Raw genomic sequence first — 18,310 nt, forward strand, 5'->3', positions numbered from 1 at the left:
ATTTTCAGCCCCACCTTAAAAATACCATATCAATGACTGCCAACCCCATTAGGGGGTTCTTTCACCAAAATCATAAACCAAAATGTTTCTTCATTTAAACAATTTTATTTGTGGTGGAATTTCCAAAATCTCTTATATCTTGAAATCATCCACAAAATACTATTTTGTGCTTACATTAAAAAGATGCATTTCTTATAAGATCAAAATATATACCATTAGGCAGTATTGTTATATTTTTATTTTACACAATATAATCAAAGGATTAAAGAGACAAGCAAAAAAGTTAAATATATATAAAACTCCCTATAACTGATTTACAGCTATTCTAAAGTTTTAAAGAAAAAAAAAAAGCTCTAAACATCAGATGTAATATTTTGATAAGCAATATTTATAAAAAATATAAGTTAAGCATTGCAACAAGCTACCTTTGATGAACTGCCCCCTGTAAGAAATAGTATCTCTGGAACTATATATCTAAAGCAAGACAAAGGAAAAGAAGAAAAGAAAGTATTAATTGCAATAGTGACTTTTTAGTTAAATACACTTTCTTATAAAGTGGCAAGATAATATTTACAAATTTACAACTGAAAGGAAATGTTTATTTACAGGTTGTCTTGCTTTTGGACTTTTTGGGCCTCTTTCCTCCTGTGTAATAGACCCTCCTGGCAGAACTGATCTAGACTAGATTTTTAGTTCATAGCACGTGATAGATGAGCCTGGAATTAGAGGCCCCTTGAGTTGCAGGCTGAGAATCGGTGCTGGCAACTGGGGAGAGAGATGCTGGGTCCTGGAGAGGCAATCCAGGTTGCTCTGAGTTGGTGATCCGATCCACTATGCTGGATAAGCAGTCCAAGCTGGATAAGGAGCTTTTATCCGTGGCATATACTAAGGATACAAAGAGAAAACCATTAAAATAAAATCCTTGCTTATGTTGCCCCTTAAGCAGCAGGTCAGCTCCTTTGAAACCCAGAGGTCAGGTGGTCACAGAAAACCTGATGTAGAAATTTGCAACAAATATCTAGCAATTCATGGGGATGAAGGTGGGGAGTGGAGAAGCACCTGGGTAATATTTCAAGCAAAAGCTCCTATGTCTGTGTGTGTGCATGGATGTATCTGGTAGGGGGATTTTGAGCAGAAGATGTGTGTTTATTTTGCTCTGTCCCAAAACGCCATAAATACCATTCTATCCTCTTCCCAATACCGCATGGAAGAACAGACTCTGCTTTGATAGGCTGAATTATGAAGTTGAACTGGTTTTTAAACTCCTCTGAAGTCATCAATTCTTACCATTTGGTACATCAGGACAGTAGACGCTGTCAAAACTGCTGCTTTTTCTGGACCAGACAGGGCTGTTACATTCGGGCTATAATAAAAGACACAAAAGAAGGCATTTGTTTTCAGGTCTTGGCAAAAGATGCTCTGACCTAGGGTGAGGCAGTGCTTGCCCACCAGCTCCATAAACTGACCGCTCTCAAATACCTTCATTGCCTTGATTTAGGAAGGGCTAGCCTCACCAAATTGCAAGGGCACTGAGGTCAATCTCTGTGCTTGGAGAAGAGGAGAAAGGCAGCAAAAGGAAGAGGGCGGGTGGAATTCAGCAGCCATGTGCATTGGGTTAACCATGCAAAATGGATTGGAGTAGAAGGAAGCCACACTAATTCAGAGAGAGAGCACTTTCCCAGGGCAAAAACACATTAAAACCTGGCAGCGTTGGTGCAAACGCCCTCTGTAAAGAATGCATCAACATCTTCCAGCCAGGCCTCAGCAGAGCAGGGACTCGGACCACGCGGGCATTTCTCTCTTAAGTTACAAACTGCGGGACAGTGGAAGCCTCACACAGTTGCCTTTAGATGTTAGTGTATGGCAGGGGCCACTGGTGGTATATATTGGAAATAAACCGAGTTGTAGAGAAAACATCTGATTGATCATTCACAGCCACCTATCTCACGTGACAGCCTCTTCCTACGATGTACACTTAGAACTTGGTAGGAAGTCAAACTAAACTCCTGGTCCGCAGCTACCTGTTTCCTGGCATCTGTCTAAATGCGGCACCTCTCTTCTCTTTCAGCACCTGCCTCCCCATTCCCACCCCCAACTATCCACCAATAACTACTGGCTGTTTGGTCGCTACACCTGGCCTAAATGAGATGTAAAGGTTTTTGTAAAAGATTGGAAGGGCCTAGTAGGTGCAGAGCTCTCTCTTACCATGCCGTCAGAGCAGCTGGAGGTGGGGCTGGTGGGCTCAGAGCAGCTCTGCCCCGGCAGGCTGTAGTAGTTTTCCACCTGTTCCCTCAGCAGCTCCTGCAGGCTCTCAATGTAGCGGATGGCATTCCTGAGGATCTCCACCTTGGGCAGCCTCTGGTTGGGGTTGGTCGTGGTGCACCGCTTGAGCGTCTCGAAAGCCTGGTTGACCTTCTTCAGGCGTCTCCGCTCACGCATGGTGGCCGCCTTCCTCCGATCCATGGTGGTGGACTTCCTCTTGCATGCTTTGCAGGCCCACATGAGGCAGTGGCCGGCCTGGTGGTGGCCCGTAGGTGCTCTCACGTGCTCGTCCTCGTCTGAGCCCTGCAGGTCTGCTTTGTGCGCCCCGAAAGCAGCCACTCGCGGCTCAAACTCGTCCCCGAACTCGCCCTCGGGGGACGGGATGCAGGAGCCATCGTAGAAGTACTCAGAAGGCGAGAACTGGCAGCCATCCATCATGTCCATCTTCTGCGGAGAGGCAGGGGGTGCACCTGGGCAGCAGCGAGATAGGGGAGAAACCGGAGCCTGGCGCCGCTGCGGGCAGGCGAGTCCCGGGCGGAGCTCCCTGGTCGGTTTCTCCGGTAATTAACAAGGGCAGACGCCTGACGGCCTGGGTCAGCCGCGCTGGGGTTGAGGCTCTTTATATATTCTTGGGGAAGGGAGGCCGGCCCCAGTGGCCCCGCACTATTAGCATATCCCACCGCAACCCCCGCCGGGGCTGTCTGGGCAAACCTCCGCCTTTCCTCTAGAGACAACTTGCTGTTTACTGCCCCTTTTGACGCTAATGGTTTTACTGCATTTCTGCTGGGGCGGGGGTGATGGATGGCTCCCCAACCCACTTACTTGCACACTCTAGATTACCTAAACCAAGGGACACTTAAAGGGTGTCACAGACAAAAGGAACGAAGGAAATCCAACTTTGTACGATTGCTGTCACATTAAAAAAAGATAATTAGTAAATAGAACTCCCTACTTCAGCTGACACCAAAAGCGGACCTGCCTTCCCAGTCCGGGACATGATCACTTTATTTTCAGATGTTTCTCTTTTTCATGAACTTTAGTTGTGTCAGGCATTTTTTCAGCCAGTAGGCCAAATATCGGTTGCTAAAAGCTCGAAGTGGCACCTTCAATAATGGAGTGAATCTAGGTTTTTGTTTTAATCTGTTTTGTTTCTCATCATATTGCCATTTTGTAGGCTCTGTGTTATAGGGGGTAAGCAGGGAGGGGAAGGTTCCTTTTCCCCAAAACAGCCCGCTCTGAGTTCTCTCTCTACGCTCATTCAAAAGGCGTGGGCACAGGAGGGCCAGGTGGCCAGGAACACACCTCCCTTCCTCTCTTTCCCGCTTATGCGCATGTTTGCCGAGCGCCTCCTCTGTTGCGCCAGACCTTTGATGGGCCCTGAGCCGGCGGGAGATACGCACTGACTGCGCCTCTTAAGATTTGTATTCTAAGAAACCCAGTTTTAGACGGCGAACTTCTTTCCAGGGGTGCGTCTCCCTTCTCCCTCTCTTGCTGCTCCGCCCTGTCGTTTCTACAGACTAAACAGCCAAGCAGGGCTTTGGGGTCGCTAATTTTCTGCTTTCAGGCAAACTAACACCGTTACAGATGCGTCCCAGCTGCCAGCACAGCAATCCTTCTTGGCTCGTGTAAAATTTCCAACTCCTCCAATCCGAGAAACTTCACACACTTTGGCGACAAAAGCCTTCCAGAAAAGCAATCACAGCAGGGTCTTTGAAACTTTGGTGGCTAGAAGGCGAGAGGGGAGGGCTGCCATTTAAGTGACAATGAACCTATTAATCAGCTTTTGTCAATCCTCCTCCACCCTTACTTAACCCACTACCAAATCACTTTGGGGGGGTTGGTGGGGGACTTGCTGTTTATACATGGGAAAAGCTCTTACTTCAGGCCTAAACAAGTAAAGTATTCTGAGGTTTGGGGTCAGGCCTTGTAGCCTCATTCAAAGAGGAGAGAGAGTTCTCACCTTGATCTTGGGTCATACAGTCCAGTAACTGTTGTGACTCTGAACGTATTGGGGGCTGGGGGAGCTTTCTTTTCTATTACTTTTTCCTAAAATTATTTTCCGAAAGCAACCCTGGCAGGCAGATCCCTGTCTGCAGGAGCCAGAGAAGTATTAACTTTTTCAGGTGAAATCTGTACTCCAAAGTGAAGGTCCCAGAAACCAGAGGTGGGAGAGTGTCAGTCACCAAGGTTTGCTACAGACATCCCCGCCGCAGTCCTCTCTTCCAAGTTCTGTCATCTCTAAGACAAAGACACTACCACCACCACCATCACCATCCACCCTCCAAAATCAGGCCCATTCATACCAACGGGCTGCTTAGTAGGCCTGTGGGAAATTCATCTGTACCTTATTTAGGACTATTAACAAGTGGCTGCCTTTGAAATGAATAGGTACCCAGGGCTACACCAGATAAAAGAATTAAGTTCCTAAAGGACTCATCCAGGTGGGTGGAAACATTCCAAACCATGCACATTGCTACCTCTGAAACACAGTAGTGGGTAGATACTCTCATCTGGGAATTCTCAGCCAAGTCCCACAGGTTCTGGTCAGCAGCAATAGTACCATTTTCTTTGCCTAGAGAGTCCAGAAGTTCACACACTGGTTGAAGCTAAAACTGAGTTGTGTGCAGATTTAAGATTTGGGCACAAATAAACTTTAAGTGGAAGATAGAAGTTATCTTGCCTTTCAGCTGATTTCTTTCCACCAGGCACCTAATGTGCTTTGTACCCAAACTGCTCAGCGTTGCCTGTGTGGAGCAAACAATTATTAAGAATTTTCTATTTGCCAAGCACTCTTCCCAACCCTTTCCATGTATTCACTCGTTTATGACTTACAACAATTTTGTGGCAACTGTAAGTGGACCCATTATTAAAAGAAGGTAACCAAGCTCAAGGAGTAAGTCATTTGCCCCCGGTCACACAGAATTGGAAACTAGGCATCCCCGTGGAGAGTTTGTGCTCCTAGAGGTGAATTTCGTTTGTTTTTTCTTGAATCAATTTGTTCTCACTGCGCGTCCTTAACGCTCCAGAGCAGAAACTCGCAAACGCCGGTCCCCAACAGCTCTCCCTCGGCTCCCGGGCTGGGAAGACGCTGTTACTCAGGAAGCTCTGTCAGGAACGGTGGTTCTCAGAGGTTAGGGCTGTCTTTGGTAAGGTGATCTCAAACAAATTTACCAGAGTGCCGCGGGTGAGTGGAACTAAAGAAGCCGAGAAAACACAAGCGCCCGGCGGCTTAATGGGACTTGCTAGGGGGGAAACAGGGTCCAGGGTTGAGGACCCTTGGGACCCAAGTGCTGAAAATAGGATCTCAGAGCACCAAAGTTAAAAAAACGAAACAAAACTTTTAGACCTCTGTCAGGGGCGAGAGGAGAAAGAGATCAAAAAATGGGAGGCAGGATACAAAGAAGGCAGGGAGCCAGCGCCTCAAAGATGGCTGGGCTCCCCTAATTCGGGAGAGATTCCCCTGCTCTTTTCCCAAGAAAGACCGTGGGTGGGGAAAATGCGAAACTGAGTGAACGAGACGGAGGAAAAAAAATTTTTTTGAGTGGGAAAATTGAACAGAGAAGTATGAAAACAGTTAAAATTAACTTTTTTAAAAAAAGGTCGTTTACAGTACTCATCTGGGTGGCCTCTTCTTCTCAAAATCAGACTAGATTGGCTTTTGCTTTTCATAGAAAAGAATGAAAATACTGTTTTCCACTATTTCTCCAGAGAAGTGGATGTCTTCCATGCAGAGAAAACTCACGATTGTCTAATATGTAAACGGGTTGTTAGAAATGATATTCCAACACTGACTGTCTGCTAGGAAAGTATCACAGTAGTCAGATGATGGGAGGAAAACTCAGCCCAGCTGGGTGTTATAAATGAATGCCCACCAAGGTTCTGGTGAAGTATCAACAGATATAATGTTTTTAAATTTTTGTGTCATTTTACATTCTGAATAAACACATGCTTAATTTTCTTACAGTTTAGACTTGTAAGCAGGTATTAATTGCAAAGACCTTTAAGTAATCAAGTTTCTTTTTTTTTTAAAAGAGAACGTATTTTAGTTTAACCATTATGGCAACAATCCTAGTGTTGATGGACAGACCACACCAGCAAAATGATGCTTAGAGCTTCCTTTTTTAGTAAAATTTGCCCACCCTAGGAATTCTGCACAATTGAAAATTCTCCATGCTTCTCTTAGCAGGAGAAATCAAATATACATAGAAGATAAGTTCATTTCAATTCGTTTCCGCCCCTACCTGAGACCCTTATCAACTCCTGGACCAAGGGAGTTGTTCTTGAAATGTTTGCTTATTATATCTGACGTAACAACGTGCTAAACAATTTCAAACCGCTATTAGCTCTGGGAACCAGGCACACCTAAGTAAACACATTAGTACCTGCCAAAGCTGCTGGAAGAATTTGTGGAGAAGACAGCTGAGGAAGACATTGGCCTCTGCCTGAATTCGAAGACTCCCAGGAGAGATCAAAGGCCTGAGTAAGGACTTTTAGCAGCCTTGAGAGTAGAGAAAGTAGCCAGTCCTTGCAGCGTTATCTTTGTTCCAGCACATGGCACAGGCATCCCGTCTCACAGGCTGACTCTGAACTAGGCTTGCAAAAAATTGCTTTTTCGGAGTGAAACCTCTAGGAAGGAGGGTCGTCTTTTGCAACACTTCTTCTGACTTTAAGGGAGTGACTGGAGGAGTCTGTTGGGGAAATGTCTTGATGGCTTAGCTCTTTGAGGAAATGCCATGTTATTGCTAATTTACTAATAATGCATTAGAGTAGGAGATGAGATATTCAAAGTTTAAACTAAAAATTTTTTAAAAATACTTTTTCCAGATAAGGTGTTGTAGGAGGAAGGTTTTGAGATGAATAAAAGGGATAAAATATTACTAAGAGAAAAGCACAGATGGGTAAATTGTAACTTTGAGTTAAGAAATGTCTTAATAGGGATAGAGGTCACTTTAGCAGCCCAGGACTTCTCTGCCAGTCTCAAGAGGACTTGGGAACATTGAATTTTAGCACCACACCTCCACCCTAAAAACATATGAAAGAGTCTGAAAAAAAAAAAATGAGTCCGTTAGACATAAGTGGATTTCCACTACGTTCAGGCTTGAAACTCAATGATCCAGGTGTGATGATTAAAGTTAGTTTCAGAAAGCTGACATTTGACATTCTACAAATTGTTTCTATAGTAACATAAAAGAGAAAGTCGCTCGTTGTTTTATACTTGATAACTTCATGCCTGCCTCTGGAAAGAGGCTCAGTTTTAATCTCAAATTGCTTATCTTTACCAAGTTATTAACATCTTGATTTTTCTGCTTCCACAGCCCTGTTTGTTTTGGCTTTGGCCTTAGTCAAGCTTATCATCATTAATATCAAATAAAAACATTTAAATTGCAAACACACCAAGGATTTCATTGGAAAGCCTAACATGTCAGCTATAGCAGTGGAGGTCACCTGAAGTCTTTGGGAAATATTTGCTCTATTTAATGAAGAGACTTCTATAGGCAAACTTATTCTAAACAGTTTCTCAAGTTACCCCGCCAAGAGAGATAGAGAGGATTTGATTTGCAAAGACTGAATAAAAACTATCAGCAATTAAAGTCCGTGAATTGATAAAAGCTTTCTGCTGATGAGCAGACTATAACACAAATCTTATTATAAATATATGCACAGTTACAAAGTAAATGAGTTCACCTGGTCACTTATGACATCTGATTTCAGTTGTGGCATGAGTCTGATTTTCCAAAATATAGGGGTGTGCATGTACATATACATTTTTAGGAAATCATTATCGATTCTCAGGAAGAAAATCATAGATACATAATAAGCATGATTAATGGATATACACGCCATTAAGCCATCTTCAGTCGCATGTGTTCTGATTAGATAGTTTGCAGTGCTTGACCACGTATCTTTTAATTAAATGACTCCTCTAATTTGGAGTTTACTAGCTAATCACTCTTGAGAAAAAGCTTTTAGAAAACAATTGTCAAATACAGCCAAGTTATTCTGCAGTCCTTAAATACTCATTTCTCAAGGGCTTCTCTTTCAGGATGCATAAGCAATTCAGAGAGCGAGCTTGAAGCCACTGATGTTGACTGGCTCCAAATCCTGGCTCTGTACTTAAAACTGCAAGAACTCCTCTCTGTTCCAAAGTATCCTTTTCTCATAAGAGATAACAAAAGGACCCCTTTACAGGTTTTCGTAGGGTTATATGAGTAAACAGGTAAAGTGTTAGTAATGGCTCATTCATTTTACTGCTGGTCTCATTGTTATTAATACTTTCTCAGCCAGAGCCTGCAAAAAAGCTAGAAAACTAAATCTCATGGAACTGTGGCTTTTGGTGGAAGAAAAGCCTCTTGATGGTCAATTTAGATTTACTAATGAAAAATAAAAACAGCTGACATTTAGTGTTTATTTTTGTGTCCTGTTTTGGTTAAGAACTTTATCTCAGTGAATCTTCAGAACCCCAGGAGTTAAGCCCTATTATTGTCATCCCCATTATTTTATAAATGAGGAAACGGGAAAAAGAGAGGAGCAGTGATAGTTCCACGTTTACACCATAGCAGCAAAGATTCAATCCAGTTTATGGCGCACAGAGGTTCAGCAGTTTGCATCCACTAACACTCCCACCTACTTCTCTCACACTTTTGAGAGGGATTATATGTCAAGATCAGTTTCCTCTATGAAGCTTTCTGCATTTTAGGAGAAAGTAGAATTATCCATACACTCAGAAAATTGAGTAACTATTATCCCCAGGAAGAAGCTTTTTGAAATGCTAAAGGGGCAAGACACTGCTCCATGCCTGCGGGGGGCGCGGTCTGTGGCGGCATCTGGAACTCTGGCGGTGGGCAACAAGGTCCAGACTGGAGCGTTGGGAATGAAGTTTGGGCTGGGAAGTGCTGAATTAGATTTGATTTTCACATTTCTGAACTGAGGACTAGCTGTAGAGAAAAAGAGGGAAGGAAGCAGTTAAGGGCGGGCGGGGAGAGTGAAAGTACCATTTACGGAATGTAAGAGAGAAGTAGCAATTCCAAAGAAATAGCTTGCCTCTTTCCTCTGCTTCACTTCCCACTGTGATTCTTGGTGGTCGTTTCTTCCTGAGGTTACAGGATAAACAAACCTGGCACACGTTGTAAAATCCTCACGGTGAGGAGCTCCTGGGGCTTCAAGCCTCTCTGGGGCTTTGCTATTTGGTCCAGCTAAGAGGTTTCATGTGTGTTGTTGTTGTCTTTTGCCCTCAGCCATTTAACCCTTACCTCTCTTGAAGCAACCTTCCTTCAAAGATGCCCACCCCACCTCATGAGACAGATCGTCCCCTTCTTTTATCTTTCTATTTGGAAAACAAACCCAAGCCACAAGAGGTCTTGAGGCTATTCCAGTCTTCTAGCCACCAGTCTAGTTCAAGAAAACCCGGGAGGGACCAGAGACCTGGCTCAGAAGCCAGCGCAGCCCCTGGTGCACCATATGAATGCTTCCTCACGAAGGGCCGGGCCTGTAAATTCAAAGAGGGAAAGTAATTCGGCCTAAATTAGCTGAAGATTTTTTTAGGCAAATGAGCAGAATTTTTGTGTGGTCATTTCTTGTAACAATGAGATTTTCCTCGATTGAACATTCAGTTGTTAACTTTGAGAAAGTAAATCTCACCCAGATCTCCAGGTAAAGGACAGTTAAAACAGAAAGAAAAGGGATGCTGATAAAAGGGAAAAGGGCAGATTTCTTCCGGATGGTCTTCATTTCTAACCACAAGTGTGGGGTCTACATGAGATAGAAAAGTGAACAGTTTAATTCAGACACAGGAAAACAACCCATTTTCCTCCCTTTAAATCAGTCCATAAGTAAACGCCCAAATAAATGGGCTTGGGTGATTTCTAAATTAAAATGTGGTTCACCTTTATTTATGTCTCAAACATAGTTTTTTCAGTTGAATCAAATTAGGAACAACTTTGTTCATATAGAAACTTACATTTTAATATTACAATACCAGGATCCTCGCACATTTTATATACAATACGTCACTACACATTTAAAATATATTTCTTAGGTTTACATTAAAAAATGAAAGTACTAAGATTATTTACAAAAATATATTCAATACCACTAACATTTAGATGCAACGTTCCCACTTTGCTTTAAACAGGAATGAACTTCTTTTGAACATGGCACAAAAGGATCATCGTAATAAAAGTAAATATATTACAAAACCAACCAAACAAAAACAAAGCAAAACTGCTAGATCTAAGCCACTCGCGGTTCCCCAAATACAAGCCCAAAGCCGAAAGGCTTTTTCATCTGAGCGTGCACAACAGTTTCCGAGAAGTTTCTTTGTGAATATGGCTCCTTCCCTTTCATAAGCTCCTGGGTCTGGGTTCCTAAATATTACTGTAACGTGACCTAAAGGATTAGGCGAATGAGGGAGGGAGGGATCTTCCTGCTACGTGGAGGACATCCCTAGCACCGGCGCCGGGTTACTTCTCCACCACCTCCTCCGCGCAGGGGAGTTTGTGCTCCTCCGAGGAGATGCTGTCCACGATGGAGGAAAGACATCGAAGGCTACTCGAGGCCGATGAATCAATGCTTGCCCCTCCTGAGCGCAGAAAACACACACACAAACATAACCCCGAAGGAAGGAAGAAGCCGGCAGCCCCGCGCCCCGCGCGAAGCCGCTTAGACCGCGCGGGAGGACTGGTCCCCGTGCAAGGAGCGCCGGTCTCTTAGGGACCGTCCAGGCTCCTGCTGGGCTCCGAGCGCTTTCTGCCCCCAGAGAGCACCCCAGTCCCCTCCCGGGATGTTCTCCAGCGCAGTCCAGTGCCCTTTTACTTTACCTTCCTTGGCAGTTATCACGAGCCCCCTGGAATGATCCGAAACACTTGGCCACTGGGAGCTGCAGGTGCGCAGGAAATCCGCACCCTCAAGCTGGAGGAAAACCGAGGCAGCAGATTAGTCAAGAAACATCGGTTCCGGGGGTGGGGTAGGGGACCCTTTGTGAGGGGGTCTCCCCTGTTTCCTCAGGCCGGGTACGAATTTCCTGCCTATTGCAGGCACCCCGTGTTCACGGGTCACCGGGGGTTCATTTGAGAGGGACCGGGAGGGGCGGGTGAGGAAGGAGGACGCGAACGGAGACAGAGCAGCTGGAGGTTAAGGCCCCAAGGAGGGCGACTAATCAGCCTATACATTCCCCGGCCCCGGCAGCATCTGGGCTTACATTCTCTTGCTTGGGTCTGTAGCTGAAGGGGTCCACCCCTAGCTCCTGCATTTTGTCCTGCTGATCCAGCCGGTGCAGCAGGTCCTGCAACCGCTCGATGTAGTTGATGGCGCTCCGCAGAATCTCCACCTTGGGCAGTCTCTGGTTGGGGTTGGCCACAGTCCGCCGCTTCAGTGCCTCGAAGGCCTCGTTGATTTTCTTTAGCCGCCTCCTCTCGCGCAGGGTGGCGGCCTTCCGCCGGTCAGTGGGGGCAGATTTTCTCTTGCAGGTCTTGCAAGCCCAGATCAGGCATTGGCCGGGGCAGTGAGGAGGCTGCAGGCCTGGGGGCGCCAGGACATGTTCCTCTCCGCTGCTGTCGCTCCCAGCTTCCGGGGGCATTTGGTCCTGGCAGGGGGACAGGGTACCATCACTCCCTGGATACAAAGGAGAGCCCTCTGCCACTTCTAACGGCTGCAGGGTAACATTTTCCCCATCCAAGTAGAAGAAATAGGAGCCAGTTTCAAAAAGGTCCATCATCATGTTCTCCTCCTTGGCCTCTGACTCGGTCTGAACGGGGTGATGGGCTCAAAAACCCAGAGGAGCCACCCAGATGGCATTTAATTAGTGCGGTGACTTAAGTCGCCCCAGCTTTATATATAGAAGCTCCTGAAACTCAATCCAACTTTTAGCTGTCATGGAGCATCAGTCTCTCAACGTGATTACAGCCAGTGCTCTCTAGAACATCTAGTTTGAAAGAAAACTGAGAAGTGTCACCCCCAGAATGATGTGACAACCTATATGCAGAACAGGTTAAAACAAAATACATAGAGAGAATCCAATAATTTAAACAAAGCATCGAACACTTCCATCTGGGGCAGTTTAGACGCTAACCTGCTTACAGGACAACTTCAGAACAACTGGGGATTAACACTGCTCCATGACCCTCCCCCAGGCTCATCTGAATTCTAAGTATAGACCCATGATGAAAGATTTCAAAGGCAATAGCCATTGCTCCAAAATAGCTTGGTTAATGTTTGCAGACTGGTTCAGCTCTTTTCTCCCTCCTGCCTGTCAAAAAGGTGCTATTCCTGTGATTAAAACCATTACAGTCCTTCAAAGGTTATACATGACTTTCAGGCTTCAGCCTCAATAGCAGCAGGTAAATCTCTTTCCTCTCTTTTACTAAGGTTGAATGACAGTTTGGGAGCTGGAAGGGGGTGGCTGGAGGGTGCTCAGATTCCTTCCTTGGCTATCTTTTTTTGGAGGGTGGCAACCAAGATCTGAATTCCGTACCCCTGCTCCACGGTGGAGCAGTAGTACCTATAAGGTAAGGGGTGGGACTGAGGATGGGGATGCACTAAATGTAATAATGTCTCTTGAAAAATAGTTTTAGTGGAAATAAGACTCACACTATAGCTATTTGATATTCCAGGATTCAACGTGCCACTCCAAGATGCCTCTGTTAAGGCTCCTGTTCTACAATGTGTGGTCATAGATTTTTCATTAGCATTCTCGGTATCCACTGACCCCAAATAAGTTCTTTCATAGGATTCAGATGAGAAAGGTAGCAACCAAGATACAAACCAAGGAACAGAATGTTTAGTTACAGTTTGCCCATGGTCCAATACACACAAGTATGGTGGTTGAGGAGGCAGTACAAGATAAGGGTGAAGTGCAGGGCCCCTAAATTCCAAAGATACCCCCTCAAGTCTTAGCTAAGTTAATTTCTATTTATGTGTGGATGGGTAATACTAGGTCTTGATTTCTTTAAGATAACAATGGTTGCCTTATGGAATTTTGGTGAGAATTCGATCAAATGATACCGTGCGTGTGAAGCATATAACCTTATATTAGCTACTTGATGAACATTAGTTATTTAAAGCATAAGGCTATGTCAAGGTTAAGACCATTTCTTATGAAGGAAATAAAGCACAGCTGTAGCAGAGATTTATTTTTTCTCCTATTTAAATTCTTTTATTTAATTTATTTATTTATTTAATTTTTTAAATATCCCTTCCCTTTCCCTTTCCTTTCCTTCCCCTCCCAGAGCTCTGGAAGGACTCCTTCCAACCTTAAATTGCCTTTGGGGTGACAGTCAACTCTGGTTTTAGCCTTTATAGTCAGGGCCTGAAAAACTAGAAGGAAACATAAGATCTTCTTATTCTACCCCAAGCAGCGATAATTATAGGCTGTGTTCAATACGATTTCACTTTTTAAATGAAGAGACTGAAGACAACGTCCTTGGACTCAATGGTCAGACAACGTAGAAACTAGTTACATTTTTTAGTTAAATCACTTATTCCAGAAGATAATTCTTCATAGTCTCTTCCTACTGAGCCACAGACTTGGGATGTTAAGTTCTGACATTTTGTGCTGTTTTTACATTTTTCTTATGTGCAGCTGAATAATTCCTTATCAAGTGTGAGAACCATTTTTCTGTGTTTGGAAAAGTAGGAGGCACAGGGAATAAGAAGAAGCCAATACTTTTGTGACATTTTCTCCTATTTCTGCCATTCCCCTGGTTGTGATATCAGAAGTTAAGACTCCAGATTGGAGGCTCCAAGAGTTAAGGGAATAGCCTAACATCTATTAAGGAAAATTACCCTGTGCTCTTAACCTCACTCTGTGCTGTATCTTGTAATGTGAAGACAATTTGAAAAGTCATTTTAACCAGTAAAGTTATATAGCATTATTGCTAAGATTATTAAGATAACAATAGCTGAAATTCATTTATTCAACATGTTTGGGGTACCTACTGAGTGCCAGATAGTGTCTTGGGTGACAAGAATAAAATGGTGAAAAATGATCTCTTCTTATGGAGTTGGAATCTAGAAGGGTGAGTGAAATTGACTAAGTAATTAAAAAAATGGAAGCAATAGCACTGGAATTGGGGGTGGAAGACCTAGATCACAATCGTTTGGGGCCTATGAGAACTTAGTCAACCCTAATATCTCAAATTCTCAGTTTTTTCACCCATAACATGTATAATGACAAAGACATCGTACTCTCAAAGGTCATGATAAAGTTTTTAAAAATGTGAAATTGCTTCAAAAATGTTGCATACCTATAAAAGTATTTTTATTACTGCAATTAGGTATAGAGAAAAAATGAGATAAGAAAAAGATCACTTCTAGGGAATTTTGTTGCTTGGGTGACAGAAGTAACGAAGCATCGACATATATACACTACCAAATGTAAAATAGGTGGCTAGTGGGAAGCAGCTGCATAGCACAGGGAGATCAGCTCGGTGCTTTGTGTCCACCTAGAGGGGTGGGATAGGGAGAGTGGGAGGGAGGCTCAAGAGGGAGGGGATATGGGGATATATGTATGCATATGGCTGATTCACTTTGTTGCACAACAGAAAGTAACACAGCATTGTGAAGCAATTATACTCCTATAAAGATGTATTAAAAAAAAAAGAAGTGGGGCTTCCCTGGTGGTGCAGTGGTTGAGAGTCCGCCTGCCGATGCAGGGGACACGGGTTCGTGCCCCGGTCCGGGAGGATCCCACATGCCGCGGAGCGGCTGGGCCCGTGGGCCATGGCCGCTGAGCCTGCGCGTCCGGAGCCTGTGCTCCGCAACGGGAGAGGCCACAGCAGTGAGAGGCCCGCGTACCACACACACACAAAAAAGTAACGTTTAAGGTGACACCATTCTTAGATTCGCCACTGATTTTAAGAGGTATCGGGTAGATATGAGAAAGTCTGCACATCATGAACCTGCTAAAGAATATGCAAGTGTGCACTTTCTCCTTCATTTTCCCCTTATTTAAGTGTTGTCACTGGAGAAACAGTGGAAACAGTTCAAAATGTAGAAAGAGAAGATTCTAGAGAGAAGAAGAAAAAGCTTTGGGGTGCTGATCAAGAGCAACTTCCCAGAAAGGGGTGGCATTTCTTTGTGTGAATTCAACTATCACTATTGAACTGTCATTTCTTATTAAACTACAAAGCCCCTTTCACAATATTCTCTAGAACTCGGGCCAATAAAATTAATGTTGTTATTCACCTTTGTTCAAACAGATTTTTCCCTCTTTTGTTGTTGTTTTGGGGATTGGGAGTAGGGATGGGAAGAGAGAAAAAAGGAAATGCCAGCTTGGGAAATAACCATTTTTTATTAGATTAGGTAATGGGAAAATACGCAATGATTCCAGACAACTAAATACGGAACTCTTGGAACTCAAACAAAATGTGAGATGCCTGTAATTGCAATTACATTATTTCTCAGTACAACTTGGGAGACACAGATCTTGACAAGTGGTCAAAACAGGTTTATCCTCCAAGGTTTAAATAGTTCAAATATGTTTTTTTAATTATGGAAGAAGTAAATAATAATAAGAGAATAATAATATTGTGTCAATAAATCACTTCAGGGGCCTAGAGCTCATTCATAACAAAATATGAAAGTAAGCTAGTGATAGAATTGAGAGTTTTCAAATAGTTTACCACCCCATTATTCTTACTTCATGCTTAGTTATTTGTAAACGCATTTTCTTCCCATCATCTCCACAAAAGCTTGAGTATGTCCAGTTCTTCTTCTCCGTGAAAAGGAGTGGGAGGAAAAGGATTACGGCCAGCTCAGCCAATGGTGGATTTTAGCTATGAGCCTTTGGGAAGGTGCTGTTATGTGGTAGAAAAACAGTCTCGGAGTAAGCCAGGATCTAAGTTCTAGCCATCGTCAATTATACGTTCCAAGCCTCGGTTTTATAAGAGATCAAATGGCATATGTAATGTATACATCACAGGTTTGTTGTTAGCATAAAATGGAAAAAAAATATATGTTGAGTCCTTGCTATGGAATATGCACTCAACAAATTTTAATTTCCTTCCTTCCCCTACTCAATTCATAAGGCCTCTGATTGAAATAGCCAAAGGGAATTAACTGAAATACCTAGATTTGTTAAGACAGATGTTTAGGATAAATTTAGGGATTTATTTGTGTTAATGGGGTAATGGAAGTGAAAATATTAGAACTAGTGACTCTGATAATTGTGTTTCATGTATTTATGCCCTCAACAAATTTCCAATTACTGGGGGACAGACACTAATTAAAAAAATGACTACCTGAGCTAGGAACTTTGGAGGAAAAGAATGTGGTTCTTATGAGTGTATAACAATGAAGAGTCTGTCATGAATGGAAGCTTGCGAAAGGACATAAGTTCCTGAGATGTTGGGTTGGTATTTCTAGGGAGCAGAGTTGAAGATTTTTAACAAACCTGTGGATTGGAGGAGTGGTGACAGTACGAGGAAGGTCACGGAAGAAGTAGACACAGGGTTAGTCAGAAACTGATGAAGAGATTTTTGTGGGTTATACCTAAGGAATTTGGCTATATTATTGCATATCTGGGTTCAAAGAAAGCAGTTTCAGTTACAGCTGAGAAAGTAGACCTGAGGGCCAGATAGAAAATATACTTTTTCAGCAGTGGAAAGAAAGAGGAGAAAAGGGAGTAAAAGAAAGTGGGTGGAGGAGGGCAAGGAGAGAAAGAAAATGAACAGCACTAAGTCCAGCCTGCCGGGAGAAGACGATCAACTAACAAGGCCAGTGAGTGGCCCTGAAGAAGTAGAAGGTGAAGGAAGGGCCTGCTGACTGAAAGGGAAAATTCAGAAGAGGCAGATTAATGCTTTAAACTTGTGGCTGCTAAATGAGTAACCTGAACCCATGCACCTGTAATTTACCTAATCTGCAGACAGTGTGTGCCCAGAGATTCCCGAACACTGTGGTAAAAATAGTTTGCACTTAGACTGACAGAACATTCGAGTTACTTCAGAGGACATGGGAGAGGGGCACAGACCAAGCAGAGGAGAAGGGAATGTTTTAAAGGCGAATGCAACTTCCAGGCTGTGGCAGTGAGAAGTTGGGCAGAGAAATGGGGCTGGATCTGGATTACGGGGACTGCTGCGCAGCTGCCTTTTTCAAAATAGCTCCGAAGAAATGTGTCTAAGATGAGCAGAGGAGGAACCAGAGAGGCTGCTCTTCAGATTTTTCAAATATATTTTTTACTCTTTGCTCTCACCCCCCTTTCCCTTCCACTTGGGAATAGAACAGGACTTCCACAAAAACCTGTGTTCAGTTCATGTACTAGACACAAAATGCTACTGAAAGAGGCTGCTGCTCGTTTATTTTCTAGGCACAGTGTCCAGGGAAAGAGACCATAAATGCTCGTCTCCCTGAGAAACTCTTATTTGGTGCTTAAAAAATGAAGTTCTCTTTATAATTCTGCACTCTCCCTATTTTCATTCAGATTTAGGAGTTTAAGAGCAACATTTGTGAACCATTAGAATGTTTTCAGGTTACGTATTCCTTCCCTGTGGGTCACCAACTGGCAAAGGTTTGCTTAGGACAAGTACCCAGGAGGTCCCACTTTCAGTACAAAGATTGGGAAATCCTGGACAAATCAGAACAAGTTGGTCACCCTACTTCCAGGAAAAACAGGATAGATGCTGACAAGTATCTATTCATAAATAAGAACAATGAACAGAGTGCAGTATATATAAAGTAGACTTTTTTCTTTAAACATAATTATAGTGATTACAAATATGGGGTTTGATGTTAGATCTAAATCCTAGGCTCAGCTCTGCCACTTGCTAATGTTTGACCTTGGGCAAGTTATTTAACTTCTCTAAGTCTCAACTAGTCCATAAAATGGAAATAATATTACCTTATAAGGTTGTTTTAATGATTAAAACAATGTTAATAAACAATATACAGTGTCTAGCACGTATTAAAGAATACAAATTGGTATTATATTATTTAACTTTTGATTGAAGAAAAATCATCCATCTACGTGTCACCTCAATAAATCATACTTTGCTTTTTTTGTCTTCTATATGACCAAAAATTTTATATAATTAATAATACATAATGTAAATTTTGTATT

At 43.2% G+C, this 18,310-nt stretch overlaps 3 protein-coding genes across 3 annotated transcripts in view; 1 reads left to right on the plus strand and 2 right to left on the minus strand.

The window, feature by feature from the left end:
• Positions 1-18,310, plus strand: part of LIN7A (lin-7 homolog A, crumbs cell polarity complex component) — a 392,447-nt gene that overhangs the window by 296,686 nt on the left and 77,451 nt on the right. The gene's annotated exons all lie outside the window — the stretch shown is intronic.
• MYF5 (myogenic factor 5) lies at positions 695-2,706 on the minus strand. Its single transcript, XM_030866206.2, has 3 exons — positions 2,206-2,706; positions 1,288-1,363; positions 695-885 (listed from the first exon to the last, which is right to left on the minus strand). The coding sequence occupies exons 1-3, from the start codon at positions 2,704-2,706 to the stop codon at positions 695-697; spliced, it is 768 nt and encodes a 255-aa protein (XP_030722066.1).
• Positions 10,574-11,977, minus strand: MYF6 (myogenic factor 6). Its single transcript, XM_030866207.2, has 3 exons — positions 11,459-11,977; positions 11,079-11,169; positions 10,574-10,840 (listed from the first exon to the last, which is right to left on the minus strand). Exons 1-3 carry the CDS (start codon positions 11,975-11,977, stop codon positions 10,722-10,724), a joined length of 729 nt encoding a protein of 242 aa, XP_030722067.1. The 3' UTR covers positions 10,574-10,721.

The sequence above is a fragment of the Globicephala melas genome, chromosome 10, assembly GCF_963455315.2.
Source record: "Globicephala melas chromosome 10, mGloMel1.2, whole genome shotgun sequence".
Lineage (NCBI taxonomy): Eukaryota > Metazoa > Chordata > Mammalia > Artiodactyla > Delphinidae > Globicephala > Globicephala melas.